General features: G+C 37.1%; 2 protein-coding genes across 7 annotated transcripts; one reads left to right on the top strand and one right to left on the bottom strand.

Moving 5' to 3' along the window:
* The first annotated feature begins 76 nt into the window (after positions 1–76).
* LOC124444824 lies at positions 77–19,727 on the top strand. Of its 4 annotated transcripts, XR_006948038.1 has the most exons (7): positions 83–684; positions 1,295–2,140; positions 3,147–3,841; positions 5,076–5,920; positions 9,931–9,982; positions 11,762–12,069; positions 19,343–19,727. XR_006948038.1 is itself a non-coding variant. In XM_046995479.1 (5 exons), the coding sequence occupies exons 1-5, from the start codon at positions 548–550 to the stop codon at positions 5,549–5,551; spliced, it is 2,088 nt and encodes a 695-aa protein (XP_046851435.1). In that variant the 5' UTR covers positions 77–547; the 3' UTR covers positions 5,552–6,581. The 4 variants fall into 4 exon arrangements, 2 of the variants coding, with proteins under 2 accessions (XP_046851435.1, XP_046851434.1); XR_006948039.1 differs by lacking the exon at positions 11,762–12,069; XM_046995479.1 differs by lacking the exons at positions 9,931–9,982; positions 11,762–12,069; positions 19,343–19,727 and having other exon boundaries at positions 77–560; positions 627–684; positions 5,076–6,581.
* Positions 6,389–17,181, bottom strand: LOC124444827 (ventral anterior homeobox 2a-like). Of its 3 annotated transcripts, none has more exons than XM_046995491.1 (5): positions 16,943–17,181; positions 16,575–16,811; positions 15,695–15,771; positions 11,956–12,260; positions 6,389–7,939 (listed from the first exon to the last, which is right to left on the bottom strand). In XM_046995491.1, the coding sequence occupies exons 2-5, from the start codon at positions 16,629–16,631 to the stop codon at positions 7,692–7,694; spliced, it is 687 nt and encodes a 228-aa protein (XP_046851447.1). In that variant the 5' UTR covers positions 16,632–16,811; positions 16,943–17,181; the 3' UTR covers positions 6,389–7,691. The 3 variants fall into 3 exon arrangements, with proteins under 3 accessions (XP_046851447.1, XP_046851446.1, XP_046851448.1); XM_046995490.1 differs by having other exon boundaries at positions 16,575–16,859; XM_046995492.1 differs by lacking the exon at positions 16,575–16,811 and having other exon boundaries at positions 16,943–17,180.
* Positions 19,728–20,856: the final 1,129 nt, after the last annotated feature.

Below are 20,856 nucleotides of genomic sequence, written 5' to 3' on the forward strand. Positions count from 1 at the left end.
CTACCCACCCTCCTACCTTCCCTTACCCTTCCTCCCCTACCTCTTCCTTCCTAATTTCCCCTGTCCTCACCCCATTCTCCACTCCTCCCCACCCCCTTTTCCCCCTATCGACAAACGTAGAAGTCAAATCCCACTTACCAAGTATGCTTATGACTACGAAAAGAGAGTGCTTTTTGAGAAACCATTATTGACTTCGCATTTTTGCGAAGTAAATCATGTTTGAAAACACCTGCCTTGTGTTTGTTTTTTGTTCGATTTGCAAACATACATGGAAAATTACTTTTTTGGGCAACAGACTTTACTTGACCAGAATAGTACATTTCCGAAAATTTTTCATTGCTGTGAAAGTAACTTTTCGCTTTTTGAATTTACCACGATGTCTCGATGCAAATCTTCTCTTCGATACTTCATTGCAACCCTCGTGTATAAGCATATTGACTTTGTCGAATTTTTCTTGCCGACCACGACAGTTCAACGGCATCAAATTTCATAAAAATATACAGACCATAATATCCTATAACCAAAACTAAACGAGAACTCATTAAACATGTTCAAAAAAGGTAAATTATTGACGACGACAATATTTTCATTTTGTCTTTTGACCGCAATTTATCTTTACCGTAAAGGAGCGAACACATTGAACGCGGATGAAGCTAACATTGAACGATACTCTGACAGACATACGTGAGTATTCCCTTACTTATTCTCTTAAATCAATGAATGTTATGGCTATTAAAAGAAGTCTTCTGCCGTCGTTTTTGCCAGCTTGTAGTGTTACTGTGCGCCAAGTTATTACTGCATCGTTTTATAGAAATAAAAATCAGTCTCATTGCGTGTTAGCATTTTAATATTGAATACTAATTGTATTTATAGTTGTCTGATTAAACATGATGTTCTTGCATTGTTAAGTTGTGCTGTTCGCGTCTTTGCCATCTTTGATGAAGATAAATGACTGCTCCAGTAGCAGAAGGCGCCGGAAGTTGTTTATCACCAACGACAGGTTTTTTTAAAGCAATATCTCTGGATTGGGACAAAGTTAATGAATTTCAATCAATTGCGCAAGTACAGATAACGAAATTAGATAGCTGAGCTATTTAGTCCCATAGTCATTTTCCCTGCCTTTAAATAGATTGAAAAATCGAAAACTAACTTTACTGTGAGTTAAAACAGAACGTTCTTCAATGGTCTTAGATCTTTCTAAACTCGATAAATGGTCAGCGCATTCGCCATTTTGAATTAGCTCCAATTCCCACTTCCAGGTATACACACTGATAAAGTGGAACTGTTTTTTTAGGACGCAAATACCAGACGAATCTATTGACACATTGATAAATTCACCGACAAAAATATATTCAGTGATTGAGTTTGAAGATGAAGAAGCATCCTCCGACGAAGGACAGAACAACTTTTCGAGCACGGAGAGTGTGAGCACAATGGAGAAAGAGATATGGAAAAGCGCGGGAGATTTCAAAGAAAATGGCAGCACTCCGGCCTGCAAGATACCCATCTTAGATCCTTTTCATCCCCACGTGTCCAGTCTGCAGAATGACGTGGGCACAAACCTGAGGGAGATATGTCGCTCGATGTATTCTCACGCTCCTATATTTCGCGTGGAAAACAACAAACTTGTCTTGAAAGATGATTTTAAAAAAGATTTTGCCTTAGGCGTTGACTTCAAATCAATCAAACTGCGAGGTATCGAGAGATTGAACGATGACGACTTTAAATATTTGACAAAGAGCAACCCGTTTGGTGGGCTGTCAAATCTGAATAAAAGCAACGACATTGGGCATACGGACTTCTTCCGAGTCGATTACACAATCAACAAAAGGCGAGCTTCAGATTTGTACGCCCGCGTTTCTCTCAAGTCCAACGTCAGAAAAAAACAAGACCGGTTGGCAAAGAAGTTTGAAGGCAAAGGACTAAACTCAAATGTGCTTATTATTGGTATCGACTCTACGTCAAGAGCAAACTTTGTGCGTAAACTTCCACGAGTGAAGTCCTTTTTAGAGACGAGAATGCACACCTATTTTATGAAAGGAATGTCGATTGTAGGTGATGCTACAACGCCTGTACTCACTGCTATGCTTACAGGAAAGGATGTTTCAATGTTACCGGAAGGACGGGCATCTCATAAAGGGTACGAATTGATAAAGTATTGTTCGTCGGCCAAAATGCACGGTGTCTTAATGAAACAGTTCTTTTCGCAACTTTCTGAATAGTGTTCTAATTCTAAAACAGTTCGCTTAAAAACTATACTGGGTTTCTTTTGGGTTTCTTTCTGGTTTCAGAACTTTTGGGAACTTTATGATTTTTGGCCATTCACCGTGGAAATTGCGCTTTTCAAGGAAACATTCACATTTGTCAACACGACAATGTCTCTGTTCCATCATCTTTTCAGACGTGTGCATGTAGGAAGGAAGACCCGCACCTTTTTAGCTTGAGCGCAGAATGCTACCTTACAGTAAGTCATCTCCAGGAAGGTTTGTCTTAGAGCTATAAGCATCGGCTCATCATTTAGTCACTTAGGAAACAGAGATGATTGCCTGCTTAAATGTATTGAAAATGTACTACAGAAGATACTAATAAAAAATTATCAAGGAGAGCAATTGACTTTTCATTCAAAAAATCCCCTAAGATTACCTTATTCAGGGCCGTAGAAAAGAAGTAATTTTCAAGGGGGCACAACCCTCCATCACAGGTGGTAGAGGGTAACTGTTTTACATGGCAAATGTAACAAAAAAGTCACAACTTTTGCAACTGTAGTATACATAGATGTATATATACAAAATGTATATACAATGTGCCCTCCCGGCTATCACCACAGTGCAATGGTGACTCCTGCACTTGGGACACAGGATGTACGGTTGTACATCCTGTACATGTATGTATATAGTTATATATGTGAAACTGTATCAATCAATGTAACAGCTCGATATAATATTACAAGTTTTTTACTTAGAACTACCAAGTACTTGTAATAATATAACCAGGACGAATTATTGGAGGGGGGGCTACTTTTCTGTAGGGAATGCTTCCCCCCTGCTCCCAGTTTCTAAGCCAATGTTCGAATAGTATTCTGAGGCTTAAGACAGCATTCATTCTATACCGATTACACTATTTTTATTAACGTTCGATTTTCTTAGAAAGCCCATCGACAACTGGCCATGGATTATGCAAAAATACGAACGCCAAGGCTACATGACACTATACGGGGAAGATGACCCGAGTGTGAGTGCGTTCAACTTAAGATTAAGAGGATTTAAACGCAGTCCGACACATCACTACATGCGGCCATTTTGGCTATCACTTGAGAGGGAGAACGAGCGAGATGCACAGGGACGGTGTTCGAAATCTGAATCGATGGTAAACCACACTCTCAAATATTTGAAGAGCTTTTTTGACGCCTATCCTAAACCAACCAAAAAATTTGCGTTCGCCTTTTTATCCTATTTGACGCATGCGTATCCTAACCACTTGAGCCTGGCCGAAGAAGATCTTTTGTGGTTTCTCGGGACATTTGTGGACAAAGGGTATTTCAATGATACCATCTTGATCGTCATGGGTGATCATGGATCGAGAAACTGGGAATATCGCGATACAATGCAGGGAAAATTGGAAGAACGCTTACCGTGGTTTTCTATCTCAATACCGGCCTATATACACCGAAATTATCCTAAACTCACGGAAAACCTGCGACAAAATCAAGATATCATATCTTCATTTTTTGATGTACACGCAACATTACGTCATATACTGACCTATCCCAGACTGCCAAGTGGCGAAAGAACGCAAAGCCTGTTTGAGAGGTTGCGTCGTAACAGAACTTGCTATGATGCAGGTAAATCTTTTTCGATCGTTTTTTTCGTAATATTTTTTGCCCTATTTAACGTAGCAAATAATAAACGAGAGATGTGCATGCACGAAGCAGTGACGTAGCCAGAGGGGAGCCTGGGGAGCAAGACTCCCGTGACAAAATTCTTGCCCCCCTAAAATGTTATATATTACATTGTTTAAATTACTGTTATGCCGTCCCCTTTTCTTCTGAATGCCTCCCCCTGACAGAAAATCCTGGCTACGCCACTGGCAAGAAGAGTTTGTCTAACATCTACTTTTCAGTTCAAATCGACCAGCAGATAACTTCAGAAATAAAAAAATGAAACGAATTTCGAAAATAGACAGTTCTTTGATATTGAACATAAGAAACAAATGTTCTGAGACAGAGTAGGTGATATTTTGTCTTTATTTCAAAGACATCATCAGACCAATCAAATTACAAGCAACCTTCGAAATATTTACATGGCAAATTAGTATAAAACCATGACCAGCCGACAATTTAAAAAAGTATAATATAGAACAAATTCCGAAGAAGTTAGCAAATTAGTACTTACAAGTCTTGCAAATTAGTATTTACATTGTCTTTGAAATAAAGACGAAATGTTACATTCTCTGTCTCATAACTCTTGTTTTGTTATCTTGAACATCAAGAAAAGTGGAAAACGAAATTTCTATGTTTGGAATTTGTTTTGTATGGAGTTTAAAGGGCATAATCCTTTTTAATCTTCTGAAATGAAAGTCTATGTTTTTCAAACATAGATTCTGATTATTTAAATACAATCAACTTTCCATCGCTTTTGACTTGCGACGTAGCCAGTCTGCCCGTTTGGTCGTGCTATTTCAATTCAAGGTCATTGATCATTTTCTTAGAAATCTATTGCTTCAACAGTAAATGGACACCAAAATATTTAAATAGCACGCCCAAGATTCTCACTGTTTTTGACGTTTGATAAAACTCGCTGTGAGATAATTTCCTTATCTACAGCTAAAATTTTTAAATAACATTGCGATTGTTATTCCTAGGAATGGATTCGGAATGATTTTGTCAGGGGGGAGGGGGTCTCTAGTTTTTATAAGCTGTCAGTCAGTTGGTCAGTCTAGTTTGGATTTTATGGCCGGGACTTGTTTGAAGGTGTTTCATGGGGTTCTAGCCAAGGAAAGGGGAGTATGCACACCTACACACCCCTCTCCTAAATCCATCCCTGGTGATTCCTCTGTCAGTTTAGTATTTCTTTTAGGAATTGCTGAACATTGGTGCCCCTGCCTGCAATGGTCATCGACGACAGTGCACTCTAAGCCCGTGCAACATATCGCGCGGTCAGCGGTTACCATGATAAATCGTAAACTTACCGAAAACTCAAAGCTAAATAGCTCTTGTCATCAGCTTACTTTACAGAGTGTCGAGGATGCTTTAATACTGAGAGCAAATCCTAAAGTTCAAACATTTGAGTCTACGGACCAAGATGGTGATGACGAAGTGAGTTACGGCGAAGCGACGAAAGATTTGCTGCGGTATCAAATTATTTTTACAACCTTGCCCAATCATGCAAAATACGAGGTGACGGCTCACTTCATTCCCGCAAGAAATCATGCAAAAATTAATCCAGAAATCAGCAGACTTAATCGTTATGATAATCAACCATCTTGTATTGCAAAATTATACCCTTACGCCAGGATGTTTTGCTTATGTAAGAACAACGTCAAAGAAAAATGACAGAGTTGGTCTCAAGTCGACGGGTGTATAAGAACTAGCTAGGTTCAATACAAAATTTTGATCTAGTGTCTATAAGGACAGGTTGTAGAACTATAAGGGATCACGTTATTCATTGGCCTAATGATGATGAGTAAGTTCAACATCTGTACCGCAGAGCGTACCAGCTTTTTAGTTATACACCTCGTGATCTCGTAATGCACTTTGCTCGACATGGATGGCGGTACATTTTAAAATTTAGTTTCCAATAATTTTTTTATATTCATGCTTTTGAACGGTTGAAATTACATCAAATGGGTTGAAATTTACTTTATTCAAAAACTTTACGTGTTCGCAGAAACGGCTGGATTATCGTTGCCAGAGAAATTCAAGGTAAACATTGTGAAAGATAGTCGTAGAATCGTACAAGCTTGGACTTTTCGATACTTTGATATTTTACCTGGATTTTAGTGGTGGCTAGAACCTTTTTTAGTTAGAGAAATCAACCACAGATACAACTTGAAATTATTTATTAATTTAAATCATCAGGAAGCATATTTTTTCTGTTTCTGAGTATCTCGTTAGCGGTCGAAGTTTGACAGCCATATTTGCTATAGAACACCACAGCCTTGCGGTGGATATATCGTCACGACTCCCGCTGTGTGAATTTACGGATTATGATTACCATCAAAAAACAAGAAAATATTTTCGAATGAGTAAATGTTGACCTGCATCCTGCTTTTTTCTTTTCCATTTAAGAAATAAACTTGATTTTATCTTGTATAAATTTGATGAACCATCTTTGTCTTCATAATACAACATTTCAAAATGAAATTCAAAAGCTGTTCAAAACTCTGAACATTTCAAGTGAAATATATTTATTTTTGATAATTTGCTACAATATCAGTGCAGTATGTACAATTTATTTTTAAAGTATGTATAATTGAGTTTTTACAAAAGTTGAATCTATATTGCATAAAGTTCTTGGCAACTAAAATCCACTATAACTTTTTTATAAATACATAATGTATGAAATATGATTATTTAAACATCAGGTCTAGTTTTACAATATTTTTGCAATTTGCTGTGTTTTTTATGATCCTTTGAACCAGGGATCGCGAAACCTGTTTTTAAGTGGCGGGGCAGAATAGCACACATTAAAATCTCATTATTCACCCTCGCCAACAATTACCATTTGGTTGCCCTGTCATAAAGGCAACCTTTGAGGATGCTCGTGATGTAATGATGAATAATCTAACTGGAGAGTTACATTTTGACACAATCTATAAAACAATTTGTACATGTGTGCAAGCTTTCAGGAATTAATGCTCAAAATTAAGGTCATCAATTGTCAGCCTAGTTTAAGAAATATTCGAGGAAAAAATTTTTACCTTATTTTGTAACAATTCAATTTTAAACAATGTATGTTATGATTCTTATGTTTCTCCCTCTTCATTAAAAGAAGGAGGAAGGACAAATATGGTTTTAACTATTTGGAATATGATTTACATATGACACAGCCAGCTCAACAACGATATCAATTAAATGCCGTTTTTCTATTAAATGTTGCATAAATTGCATTGCAGTGTATATATTGCAGTGTTAATATAACAGTAATGTTGGCTTAGTAATAATATTGTGGTAATGGTAATGCAATTGGTATTGCAGCCATGGTATTGTGGTAATGGTAATACAGTTGGTGTTGCACCCATGGTATTTTGGTAATGGTAATACAGTTGGTGTTGCACAATGGTATTGTGGTAATGGTAATACAGTTTGGTATTGCAGCCATGGTATTTTGGTAATGGTAATACTGTTGCAATTTCAGCAATGGTCTTACTTCAATGGTGTTTTAGTAATGGTATAACAGTTGGTATTGTGTTAATGGTGTTGTCATAATTGCATTACAGTTCCATAATGGTGTTTGGGCAATGGTATTTCAGGAATGGTGTCGTAGAAAAGATCTTAAATTCACTGCAATAGTATTTATGTATTGAAAAGTTTCAACATCTTGTTGTCAAGCTTGCTGTGCAGTGTATGGGAAATCCCTGTAAACTTTGGTAAAGGCGTTGATTACTGCTGCCCATTTCGTTGTTCATTTAGAGTCACGTGATTGCTTATCACGTGATTGCCTAGGTAGGACAGATGGAGAAAGTCATTTTTGTTACCAGTACGTGTTAACTGTGGCCATTCGCTTATTGTGAATGCGCTGACATACTCTCTTGTATTTCATTCGACGATTTTGATACCAGACTTTGATTTGTTTTTCCGTGAGACCCAGTTCGCTCGCGAGATGCATGCGTTTCATTCCGACTGCGTATTTATCTTTCTGAAACTCCTGTTCAAGTCTTTCGAGTTGACAGGTCGTGAAAGATGTTCGAAATCTTTTCTGTCTTTCACTCAATAGTCGTTCTGCAAATATGTAAATAGATGCTTGTGTAAGTTGGGATCTCAGATGATTCCCAAGATTTGCCCATGATTGCCCAAGATTTATTAAATGTTTCTGATACTGATACACCCCGTCAAGTAGACTGTGTAAACAATAAAACTTTCCTCACTAGCTGTCATAAATAAATGCATGTTAAGGTTTGAATCTCGGGCAGATGTATCATCCAGTCGAAGATTTATTGAATGTTTCTGATAATCCCCCCTCCCCCCGTCAAGTAGAGTGTGTAGACAATAAAACTTTCCTCAATAACAGTCATAAAAAAACATGTAAAGGTTAGGATATCAACCAGATGTATCATCCAGCCAAAGATTCTTTAAATGTTTCCGATATCCCCCCTTGCTGAGTTTTTCCTCAATAACAGCTCATCGAAAAGTTTTTGGATCGTAAAGATTACACATATACACCAGAATGAATGTTCAAAGCATTGAGGTACAAATTTGCAAGTGAGATTTATTTACAGGCCAGGACCATTGATGGCTCTACAACTGAACGCTACTGAACTACAGCGCGCTACGTGACTGAAAATCTGTCGTTGTGTGGGATTCATACACCTGATTTGAATATTCCCTTAGGCACCAACATTCATTCTATGATAGTAAATTATCTTATCATGTTTCTCGTTACTATCTCATATTGTAGCTATTCTAATGTTTCGCGATACAATTCATTTGAATACCAGTTGACGATGGTGTTTATCCCTAATGTCGTTCCTTTTTTCTTCAGTAATTCAAATTATCCACAATAGTTCACTATATCTATTGAGTTGTGCAAATTTTTCTTGCTTAAATTGTGTACAGAAACTCTGCATTCATTTCCTGCCTAAGAACAAACACTACTTGTCAGATTGATGGTTTAGGCAATGTATCCCATAATTTTTTAAAACCTGTCTTCAAAGCAAAGCAAATATTTTTGTATTCATTTACTAGAAAAACAATTTATGGAAAATTTTTCTTATGGTAGTTTTGCCGAAAATTTTGCATTGCAGAAGTAAAATATCGTCCTGGCTTCGCCATTGCCTGTATGTTTTGCGTTAGGTTCAATGAAGTCTCAACGCGCATGTCTTTTTTGGAAACATGATGGTAAAGTGCTTCTTGTCAAGTTGATGGTGATCCAACTGCGATTTCTTAAAAAAAATTGAGCGTGGTTTCTTTATAACCGTTCCTTATTTTATGTTGAGCATGTTTACATTCCGACGTAAAGAGGAAAACAGCTTGCAGTGTTTGCTTCGATGGTTTAAGGTCAATTTTGCGTTCATGTTTTGACTTTGAACTAGGAAGCTTGAAGCGGAATATATGTTTACCGACTGCGTTTTCCGGTGAAAAATGGACAAGCTAAAGGCCGTACCTTGACACGACAATTAAAGTATCAATTACTAACTTCAACTTGATGCGTCCGCTAATGTGTCGCTGTGTAAACATGTCCTAAATGGTCGTAAAAACTGTAGTTGTTGTAAGATAGGAAGCGAGAACGCGTAACAACATTATTAGTTGAAAATAATTAGCGTGCTCGAACGCCTCGAGTGTTAACCCTGTTTGCGAAAAGTTAAGACATGTTGAATGAACAAATGTCGCACGGAGTGTCATGAGATTTGATTTTAACATAAAGACCGTTGCGTGCTAATGACGACTCAAGGTCATCGAATTGCCCTTTTTATTTTTCTAAGTTAGCAAATGTCATCAGATTTATTGTTATTGTTGTATTTGCTGGCCATTTCATTGAAAGGAAATCGCGATGTGTGTTTGCGTGCGTTGTAAATAGTGCTAATGGAGCTGTTAATTTCACCTGGACTCGCTTAATCTTTCGTGCAAGGCATTGTATTTGCCTATTTAGATGGTTCTTTAGGCTAGTTAAGCAACTTTATCGTAATTAATCTCAAGTAGATCGCTCAACCTTTGGTGGTAAAATTTGCATTTTTCGACTGTCGTAAAATCTTAATCAGATTTTTTTTTTTTAGGTAACAACTTTCGAGAAAGGAACGTGATTGATGTACCAACTTGCAGATAACCGTAAGTTTCCTCTTCAACGTTGTAGTTAAAGATGATGGAAACGATAATGTTTGTAATCGTGATTTGATATTTGCCACACACGTTCAATACTCGAAGCATTTGTCGTAGTAGGCTTGCACAATTTTTCGTCAAAACAGTGTGACAAAAATTGACCACTTTCAATAAGTATGCGCTTGTGCCAAAGCAAGTGACATGTTAACATTTCCCAATAATGCTTTACCCCGAAGCGAAATTTAAAACGACTCTAGCCAGTTTGATGTTTGTAAACTTGAGTAAAGAAGAGCGACGCCACACACAATGTAGCATTGTTTTTACATTTCGATGTGGAAGTTTGTTTTTATGGCATAATAGTGATGAAAACGAAAAGATATTTTATGCTTTATTTGTCGGTATTCGAGGACATTGCTCCATGGGAAGGCTTTTCTTTACGCAAACAAAAAACGCGCTTGTATGCAATAAGTGGCTTGAGCAACGTCTACGTAATTTTGTGGGCAAAAATTGCAGAATCAAATGTTTGATTCTGCGAAAATATAGCTACTGGCAGTTGTGTATCCAGCAACAGGCTAAATCAATTGCAACAAAAACTGGCGCTAACACTGGATTCTCTACTCTATACAAGTCTATATTCCTTCGCTCTAGTTTACACTGTGCACACCTTCACTCTTCACTCTTCATAGTAAATGTTATATTCGAACATTTTGCCGAAACCATTAAACTCTTTTACAGTCAGTAATCGATAAAAACTCCAACGCTCTTCTTTCCGACTTTATTTGCGTTTTCCAGTCATCTTGGCCGCTTTTATTACAAATCAAAATAACAAGAACGCTTGTAGCTCGTGCAATCCATTCAATCCTTTTCCTATAGACTTTGCCTTTCCGCAGATATGATCGAAACTTCCACATGTTTTCAAATTGAAAGCGCGTGTGATTGCAATTTTCTAACGCGATCTTTATTTTGCTAGAGATTTCCGTATACTTCACGAAAGAAAGATATGACGGTCATATTAAACCTTAAAAGAATAAATTTGCTTATCTTTCCTACTTCAATAAGAGTCAAAACCCTACATTATAGTTTGATTTTTTCAATCTATGCCAAGGCAAACGAGTGCAGCGTCGAAATTTTGCTCGCGTGATTGGGAACCACAGCAAAGTGTGATTATAGAAATGAGATTAAGGCGTTAGGCAGCGATTATCCCATCTATTTATAAATAACCCGTTAAGAATAACACTTAAACCTAAAGTGGTAGTTAAGACTAAAACAAGCGCACTTTATACGGACAACTTAACGTACAACGACAGCTTATGTAATGGCGTCGTTATTTTCATCATTTAGTTGTTTATGTTGCGTTTCAAGTTTGAATTTATCGCCGTGCAGCTATTGCGTTGTGTGTAGCGACCATTGTCGAGATCAATAAGCTGCTGGGATTTGGGCTTTGCGTGATTCAACCTGTAATCATATGGAAGAACGTTCTGTCCTCAATAACCTCGGGGAATGTTTGGAATACAATGAATTTTTTACAATTTCACTTCTACGTAAGTAAGATTAGTGTGGGATTCTACTGTCGAAGAAGCTGACATTTGTCTATGCCGTATCTGGTTTGTTTTTCTTTTCTAAGAATTCATCGTTGTAAAAGTAAAACACTTGCGAGGATTTTTTCATTCTGCGTGCGACATTCTCTGTATACTTGGTCGCTCGACCTTTACAACATTTTTACCATTTTCCAAGCATTTTCAACACGCATGCGTGTTGCTGCATTGTAAAATCATTTTGTATTTTTAGCAGTTTACGCGAATTTGGAAATGGCGAGAACGCTTTCGGGTTGGCAAGATTTAGGATGTGTGGACTTCGTAGCAAAGCTTCCTCTAGTGGGACCGATCGAAGGCGGTCATTTATAGATTAGTTTCTATTCGACTACGTTTCGTGAAAAACAATGAATTTCTAGTTTCAGAAAGTTGAATAATTTCTAAGTGTACCTTTACGGTTGAGTTGGATTTCTTGTATCGTTGGGGTCGTGTGGTAGTCGTGCGGATCGTGTCTCAGCGGAACCGTGCAATACCAACTGAGCATTTTCTCCTGACTTATTTGTGGTAAGTCTCTTACGTTGACTGGATATGTGGTAGATACCGAATCGCTGATGTTGTTGTACTTGTTTGACTCGAATACATGGTCGCTTTGTTGGCGCCATTGAAAATAGCTGGTGTTTTCATCCAGATTCTGCTCCCCGTTGTATTCGATTGCTTGTTTGACGCAGTTGTTGTCAATGCTGTTCTTGTACTCGCTGTAATACGAATATATAGACATCATATTAGCATAAAATGCGCTCGCGTCTCCCTCTTTGGTAAGAATACTTGTCATCCGTAGTGGAGAATCATTTGTAAATACACCTAACCTCGAGAATCTTTCACGTATTTATATCGTATTGAGGATAAGTCATTGACGTAATGCACAGCGTGCGGTCTCAGTGATTTGAGGCATGCGCGCAGCCGCGCTAGGAATTGTGGTCAGGTTCCCAAACAAGTTTTTCGCTTGATTGGCAATTATTTCGATTCGAGTCGATTGCACGAATGTAGCGGACGAAAGATCTAGTAGAAATGCTGTAGTGTTGGTGTCTTTTTCGTTTCAGTTTAAGTTTGGAATATATATCATCGAGATTTATGACAATATGTTCACGGTGTTGTGAGAGGAAGTCGTGATCCTTGAGAATCACCCAAACATGCACTAAAACGCACCTTCTTTACTCTGTTCTCCGCAAAACTTGCCTTCCGTTTACACTTGAGGTAACACGATTTCTTATGCATCGTGATGTGAAAAAATAATTCCGAATACTAACGATAGAACGAACGCTGGGAGCCTATGAACATCTCATGTCCAGGAATTTCGCTTTCATAGTGTTTTCAATTGATTTCGTTGATATATCGTTGATATGTTCGGTTTATTGTTGCATTGAAAAGTTTGCCTTAAGACAAATTCCATTGAACATTCCACCTTATCGACGCATCGAAAGTCCTTGAAAAATTCTTCGTTAGATTCCAATACCTGAATTATCCGAACAAAAGTCAAACGCTTCATATGTTGATTTCGAGCGGCGAGCGCGCGGTCAGTTGAGCTCAGTTCCAATGAAAACAGAAGATTTTGGTAAAATGCCAGAAATTTTTCGGGGTCACGCAATCGGACAATGCGTACAGATTGAAATATGTCGATTTTAGAAAACCTGTGAAGAATTCTCATTACCTGCGAATCATATGTGCCACATGCGTGCGCAGCGGTTTCTCACACGGTATTTTGCGTACTAGTCATTCTCCGCGTTCATGTTTTTAGAAATACAAATCATCAATCGATCAAATACTTCGGAATTGTAATCATTCCCTGTGTATCTGATCGTTGGGCGATTTTTTTCAACTCGTATTTCAAAGGAACGTATTAGAGTATGTTAAACTGTCCGTTTTTAGTAATGTAAACATTAAGCAACTTCTGTGGATATACTAAACTTGCCCTTCCCAGTGCAGGAAATGAATGACTAACTGCATGCTTTAACGTGTGTTCTCATTACTAATACTGCAAGAGCACTGAACTATATACGTGCGAAGTGCGAAGTTCAGTAGCCGAGAGATGCTTGTAGTTGTAGTTTTCATGTTTTTTCTTTTGAACTTCATTAGTATTAAAACAGGATGTGAATTAGTCAACGAAACAGTACACAATTTATGAGATAATATGGTTAATTATAGTTACGTTTCGTCGTTCAATAGAAGGTTCTTAAGAAGAATTAGAATTAATTAGAAAACAAAAAGTAGTCTAAATCAGTATTTTATGATGGCGTTTTTTGTCTTTGAAGTTCCCGTAGAGATTTTTGCGTAGCGTTCTCTTTCTTCTGTCGTATGAAGTGCTTTTGTTTCATAGGAGCACTGGGCAAAGATCTCGCTACGTTTGTTTTTTCAAATGTTTGTTTTTGCTTCACGATTTAGTTGTTAAAAACCTTCTGAATCCGTTTTGTATTAGAAAGAGAGGTAATCTAATTACTTTTGGCGTCTTGTTATCGGCGCCTTCGATCACGAAATGTTTTTTTTCACTCGTTTCTTCGTAAGGATATATTCCCGGCCCAAGAACACGAGGAACGGAGTTTTTCTTCTTTAAACACGCGGGCTTACTTCTTTGAACATTGAACTTTTTGAAGATTTTATTTTTCTTTCGAAGATCAAAACTTCCCATCTGGAATTTTGTTGATTACTCAAACTGTCTGTGATTAAATGCGCGTGACAGCTGTAATTTACTTTGAAACAGTAAGGCTTATAAATTATTTATTCTCGACTGCGATAATTTAGCAAGATAAAAGATTATTAGCGTTGTTTTTTGATAAAAAAACAAGACTTAAAACTGAACGATAACATTTTCTAGATGCTCAAATCGTGTTCTCGAAAGACGCTTTTCTCCGAATGATGTTTTGTCAAAGCCTTGTTCGCGGCTTACAAAGTGCGACAGTGAAAAACCGTCTCCTTAATACAATTGTACAATACTTTGTTTTATCGATGTTTTAGCTTCAATTTACAAGATTTATCGATTGACATTGTTCTGTGTTGTTATGTGTTTGTCGTGTAGCTTCAATTAATCAATCAATTAGCTTCGTTGTTTGCAACCAAAACACGCATATTCTAGGAGCGCTTAGAACCTTTAAGCTGTTATTGCATGATAGAGTTAACCCGATTGCTATAAAACGTCATAGTTTTTTTACTTGTGTAGTGCAATGCCTTTTTTAGATGTTTACTAATCATTGGAAAATTTCTCCAGAATTCATATCATACAGCTATTAGAAGCTTCCCATAATACACAGAGTGTAAGGTGAAGCTTTTTCTTTGTTATGAAAAGCTATCTATATGTTACTATTACGAAGATAATGATTTATATTTTGCTCTATAGATATACGAAACATCGCGAACAATAGAGAATGAAACAACAGGGTTTGCGTAACAAAGTTGATACTTAAGTAGAGACGAGAATCTTTTGTCTCTATCCTATTCCGAGCGTTTAGCTTATTTTCATTGCCTTGCGGTGTCTTTTAACTCACTTAAACATGATCCGATTTAGAATGGGAGTGAATCTAGTCGAATGTTCACCGAGCTTGTGTGACGTCATAGTTTGACCACACCTGCTGTAAGTTCTATCACGAGGCATTGTTTGTTAAGGTAGCTATTCACGCAATTAGTTTTCGCATAATATAATGTAATCATTTTATTATGTAATCGTGGAACTATTAGTTTTATAGGTGTTTTTTTTGTTGTAAATTTATACATGAATAGTGTTTGATAAAGCATTTTAAACCCGTCATGCAGTAGTTGTGGTGTTGGTGCGAGCAAAATTATATACTACTTTGCTGCGATTATTTGTTTCATGGTGCTCATTCCTGTCGGTCGCTTATTAGTTCTTGATGGATTCATAAAACTTGAATGTTTGATGAGTTGAAACTGCTCTAAGATTTCCAACTACTCGAAGTAAGAGCGGTTACTTCGGGAAGAGCTTGTCGGATAATTGCGCTGGCAATTTTTGTTGAATTATGTTGTAATTTCTCTTTGTTTATTCGCCTGAGTTGAATTACGCTTTTCTGCAAATGCTGGAATGTGTTGTAGCTAAGTATACGGCATTCGCTTATACATCAAAAAAATAAGTTTATTTCAAGTAAGGTTGTTATAAAAGTTGTACTTGTGCATATAGTTCACTCACTTTGTCTTTTGAAATTCCAAGCTCATTGTCGGCGGCGGAATGCTCTCTTCTTTTTGATAATTCTGACGGGAAGATATCTATGTAGAAAAAAAGTTATTCGACTTGAGATTCCTTCCCGTTTACAAGATTAGCTTTGTTGCGCAAATGTCTAATCTCTTATTGTTCTAAACAGTTAAGAGGCGTAATTTTTATCCCTGTACATGACACTGGAAGCATCACTATGGTGCATTATATAGCTAAGTAAACATATTCTTCAAAATCTTTGAGTGGAGCCTTTTGTGGGTCTTTTTTTTTTATCATTTGGGGCATTTTTAACCTCGCCGATTTAAAATACATTTATGACAAGCGTAGTATAGGATAAGTTGTCATGTTTTTTGCGATCGCGATGACATGTTCAGTTAACATTTAAAGTGATTTCAGTCAGTTTTACACTGAATTCCCAGCAACAACTGATTTAATTTTGAGCAAAATGCGCACAAAATGCAAATGCGCTTCGCGTAATGACGTTGCGTATTCGTGTTATGATAGCCTGGTTGTTTCAGAAGTGCGCACACGTAGGATTATTATTGAGCACAAGCAGTGCACTCATATATGATGAACGATGAACGCCTTAAGAACGATAACATCATGTTGCCTTGCTTGAAGGTTTGAACTAAAAACAATTATACGTCAATTATACCGTGTGTGTATTGATTACTTAGAAAATAATAGTTTTAAGGTTTTCGCGAGAGATGTTCATTGGCGTTCTCATCAGATGCGTGAAGCGTTCAATGCTTCTTACTGTATATCATTTACATTAGGGGTTTACATACACAAGCAAACCTTTTTTACAGTACTTGTAGATTGATTAATTGAAGCTACACGACAAACACGTACAAACCTTTTCAATGTCACAACACGCGCTTTGAAGAAATGTTTTATTGGCGATCGCACTCATTCACTGGCAGGCGACAAAACCATCAACAGCACATGTATATACTGTATATATATATACAAGCGATGAAATCTCGATACACTTTTGCACATTAACACTGTTAGCACAACTTCTAGTGGTCAATAAATAGTCGAGTTGATGACCCTTTTCGCAATCTATCAATGACCTTGTAACTTGTTACGACTACACAGAATGAAACGGCGTATATGTTTGTTGGGGGTGCTTCATATGCTGTGAAGATTGATACGACATGAGAAGATAAGCATAAATGGGACATATATACCAATATGCGGCATAGATTAAAATAAACTCACCTATTTTCCGCCTATCGATTCTTCACGGTCTTCGTTTCGAGTTGATACTGGAAATTGAATTGTTCGTAACAGTTATGTAATATCACTGTACGTATTTTTACCAGAAGTATGATAAAGATTGAAGGTTTATCGTCTTGTATTCGCGTTTTTAGCTCATCCACTGAACGTTTAAAAGTGAAAGCGAATAGAGTTAGAACCGAAATCAACGTCTTCATTTGATGTTTAACCACGCACTTACGGCCGCGATTGACGCAATTAAAACCCAAAATCCCACAATCCCCCCGGGCGATATGCATGCACCACATTAAAGACTTCCTCATATATCAGTCATATGTGCGCCAGCAAATTTGCAATTATCTCAAACACCACGCTCTTTCTGTCTCGAAGTTTTCATGTACAGCCTACTTTCTGGAAACAGCTCGAACCATTTGATTTAATAGGCAATGGTATTATAGAACAAGCGTGAGTTTTTTCTGATACTTCATGTATTTTTTTATTTGGAAGGCAACCTTGACATTGTTTGCGACTTTCCGTTACGTGTAATCCTTGTTTTTCATTTCGATGATTTTTCCTGATTGAGCATAAAGTTTTACTGACTTTTCATAAATGTGTAATCACAACACTTTCAGATAACTGTATAAGAGGGCAAAATCCACAAAATGATGCAGCGAACTGACTTATTGTTTTAGAAGTTCTACAACACTTTTCCTTTTCACTAACTAAGACGTTGTCGCAAAAAATCGTGACAGGCAGAGAAATTAGCTATCCTGAGAGCTATGTTGTGCTTATAGGTTAATTAAGTTTCAAAAGGTTTTTAAATCTTTCTTTCTCAAATCTAGAACTAATCATGCGTGTCGGTATAGGGCGTGATTACCTTTTGACCTTGGCTTCCTTGTAACTGAAATAGGCAGAAGAGCACCTTCAATTGGTCAATACGTATTTACTTAGTCTAGCTACGTGTTTGTGGTATGAGATAGCGCGAAATGTTAACCCTCCTTTTAAGAATTCTTTTGAGCTGACAGTTATGCATGCTATACAGTCATCATCTTATATGCCCAAACAAATATAGCTACGCTTCCGAACTAAAAATAGTCACACAGAAAGAAACCTAAACAATGCCACCCTACTGGGATAAATCGCACTGCTTAAATGCTTCATCTGTTGACACCTGCGTATGTGTTCATCTTTGGGTCAAGTTGAACGTTCTCTTCGTCGGACGTAAATGATTCAAGTGGCTCTCGAGCAAATTTAATGGAAATTTGGAGTGCGCAAAGTATTACATATATGGCAACCATCATCTTTTTCGGTTATCCTTGTAGCTGTTAAAAAAGTTTCCAGCCGACATTAAAGAATTAACATTTTGCAAACAGCATCATACATTGAATTTGTGATTCGAGTTAGCTATATTAACAAGAAACAAGACTTAAAAGTAGTATTTCATTTTACTTGGCTTGATAACGAATTTGAAACAAATTGTCGACAGATTGTTTATTTTTCTTGTATCTCGTTAATATAACTAGAATCTAGAGTTTACAAAATGATATTTTTTGGAGTGTGTTTTCTATTATACTTCTATAGCTATTCAGCTTGTTATTTTTTGCAAGATAGATTCATCAGCAATTTCCGCCACATGTTTCAAACTTTAATTGATTGCTTTGTCGTAAAGCAAGTTAGCTTTGCTTTTGGGGCAATTACGTGAACTGTGAGTTTTGATAGCAAAGGCGTTTGGCACAACGACAGAATCTTTAAAGAAATGTGCCTACTTTAACACGTAGTTCCTTGGCCTTGAGCAATTTGACGCCTGATGTCTGGGAAGTTTTCGTTCACATGCGCACGCCTTGCGTATAATTTCAAGTTTTCAAGTTTTGTTGACGGACAAAAACAAACAACATATTTCACGAGAAATATACGTCGAACATTAAGAATAAGAGAACTTCTTTATCCCTACCAATTCAATTCAAGCGAGTAAGATAGTTTCTATAACGCAAGAATGAATGTTCCAGGCGTGGCATTTTTTTGTGCTTTGATAGAAGCTCTTGAACTCAAAAAATCTATGTGAGTTTATACATGAGTCTTATTGTTGACATTCGAGATGTTAGAACCGGTAATAGATATTTTCTTGTGTTAGAAACCTGACGTGTCCTAACTCTCCCACGGTTGTTTAAGACCGGGGGGGGTATTGTTAGGATGAAACTCACTTTGTCTCGCTAAAACGTGGTGTGAGAAGATAGACTTAATGGAATGTAAAAATCGAATGTTAGTTAACTATACAAGTCGTTTGCAACTAAAACGTTTACCCCTTAATTTTGAATGAAAAAAATTTCATGTGTATGTTTTATTTCTCTTGAGTATGCATTTTGACGAAAGAACTTTAAAAGGATTATAACATATTTTCTATAGATACCGATACGCGAAATAGATCTCAGATCCACTCCCAAAACAATATCTTGGCTACAGCCGAGCACACTATCACATTAAGATTTACAAGAAGCTGAAACTCGAAGCAAAAAGATGAAATCGCACGCTTGACGGAGGGTGAAACATACGCCATGATTTTAAAGTTGGCCTAATCACCGTCTCCAGGGCGGGCAAGCAATTTGAAACTTTATGATCGGTAACCTTCCTTAACCTTTCTCAAAAACAACTTGTTTTTTTGGCACACGTACAGTACAAAAACACATGTAAAACATTTACGCATGTGGTGTTAAACATGGACATACATTGAAGATTGTAATCCTCTTTCCTGCTGCTTTCAATGGTTTTTAAATAAACACCCTTTACCCTGTTTTTGTGTGCGTCTCTTTCTGCTTGTAGCATCATAAATTTTTTTCAATTTTACTTAAACTTTTGTTCGAATGCCGGAATGCATGCGGACTTCTAGGGACTGTATCTATGTATATTATTTTTGAAGTATAAGCAACACAGTCGATTATCTTTGTCTATTCCAAACATCCGCCTCCCCGCTGATTTCCATTTCCAAATTGCTTAATTGTGAACAGAATAAAGTGTAACATTTCTCATTGATGTTTCTGAATTTCGAATATTACCAAGCGTTTTTAACTTTGGAACTTCAAACTCGCACAAAAAAACAACAAAAAGTTCGTTCGCATTTCCAAGGGCAGCAAGTATCATTATGAAGATGAAGGTCGTTACAATACGGGCGTAGAACAAAGGAACCAATTCTTAATGTAATCAAAAACAAGATATCTCGTGATTTCCGTTATAGATCGTTTCATTTCAACGAAAACTACCATAGTTACTGCCATAAATGGTCTTTTGACGTAAATGTCTTAACGAATGTCAATTGTTGATGTGTTTTTTCATGTTTCGTTGACAGGAGAAGTAGTTTAATGGGGGATGTTGCCTGTTGATTCTACGACTTAGGTCTTCTAGTAAACTGCTTACAAGCTCGAGGTGCATAAAGAAATGATCTTGCATTGTTATGTGGCGTCTTAGTATATCTGTGAGATTTGATTAAGTTTCTTCTTCCCCGTCAGGGCGGCAGCTCAAATCACAATGGAATGAGAACTATGCAGGTTTTTTCAAAATTTTACTAAAAATAGTGATTCGAGTTGTTATTGTTTCGATTGCAAGAATGTGGCCGTGCAAGTTTTTTTTTCGTGGAAAATACCGCATTTATGTAAATATCGATGAGATAGGTTGGCAGAAGTCCACTATTGTGTTAACACTTAACAAAGTTTCCCCAACTTGTTGTTCGTTGTTTTGTTTGCTTTGGGATCTTAATTGCCAGTGCAATGTGTGTGCTATTGACGTTTGGTTTTTCCCAATGAATGACATGCTTTTGCATATTGTTTACTTTGGAAGTTGTGTAAATCATCTTGTTGTCATAATTATCTCACTGATTAGATTTTTGTATCCGAGATTAGGATGATTGTGACGTAGATTCATTTCAA

The sequence above is a fragment of the Xenia sp. Carnegie-2017 genome, unplaced genomic scaffold (genome assembly GCF_021976095.1).
Source record: "Xenia sp. Carnegie-2017 unplaced genomic scaffold, XeniaSp_v1 HiC_scaffold_21, whole genome shotgun sequence".
Classification (NCBI taxonomy): domain Eukaryota; kingdom Metazoa; phylum Cnidaria; class Anthozoa; order Malacalcyonacea; family Xeniidae; genus Xenia; species Xenia sp. Carnegie-2017.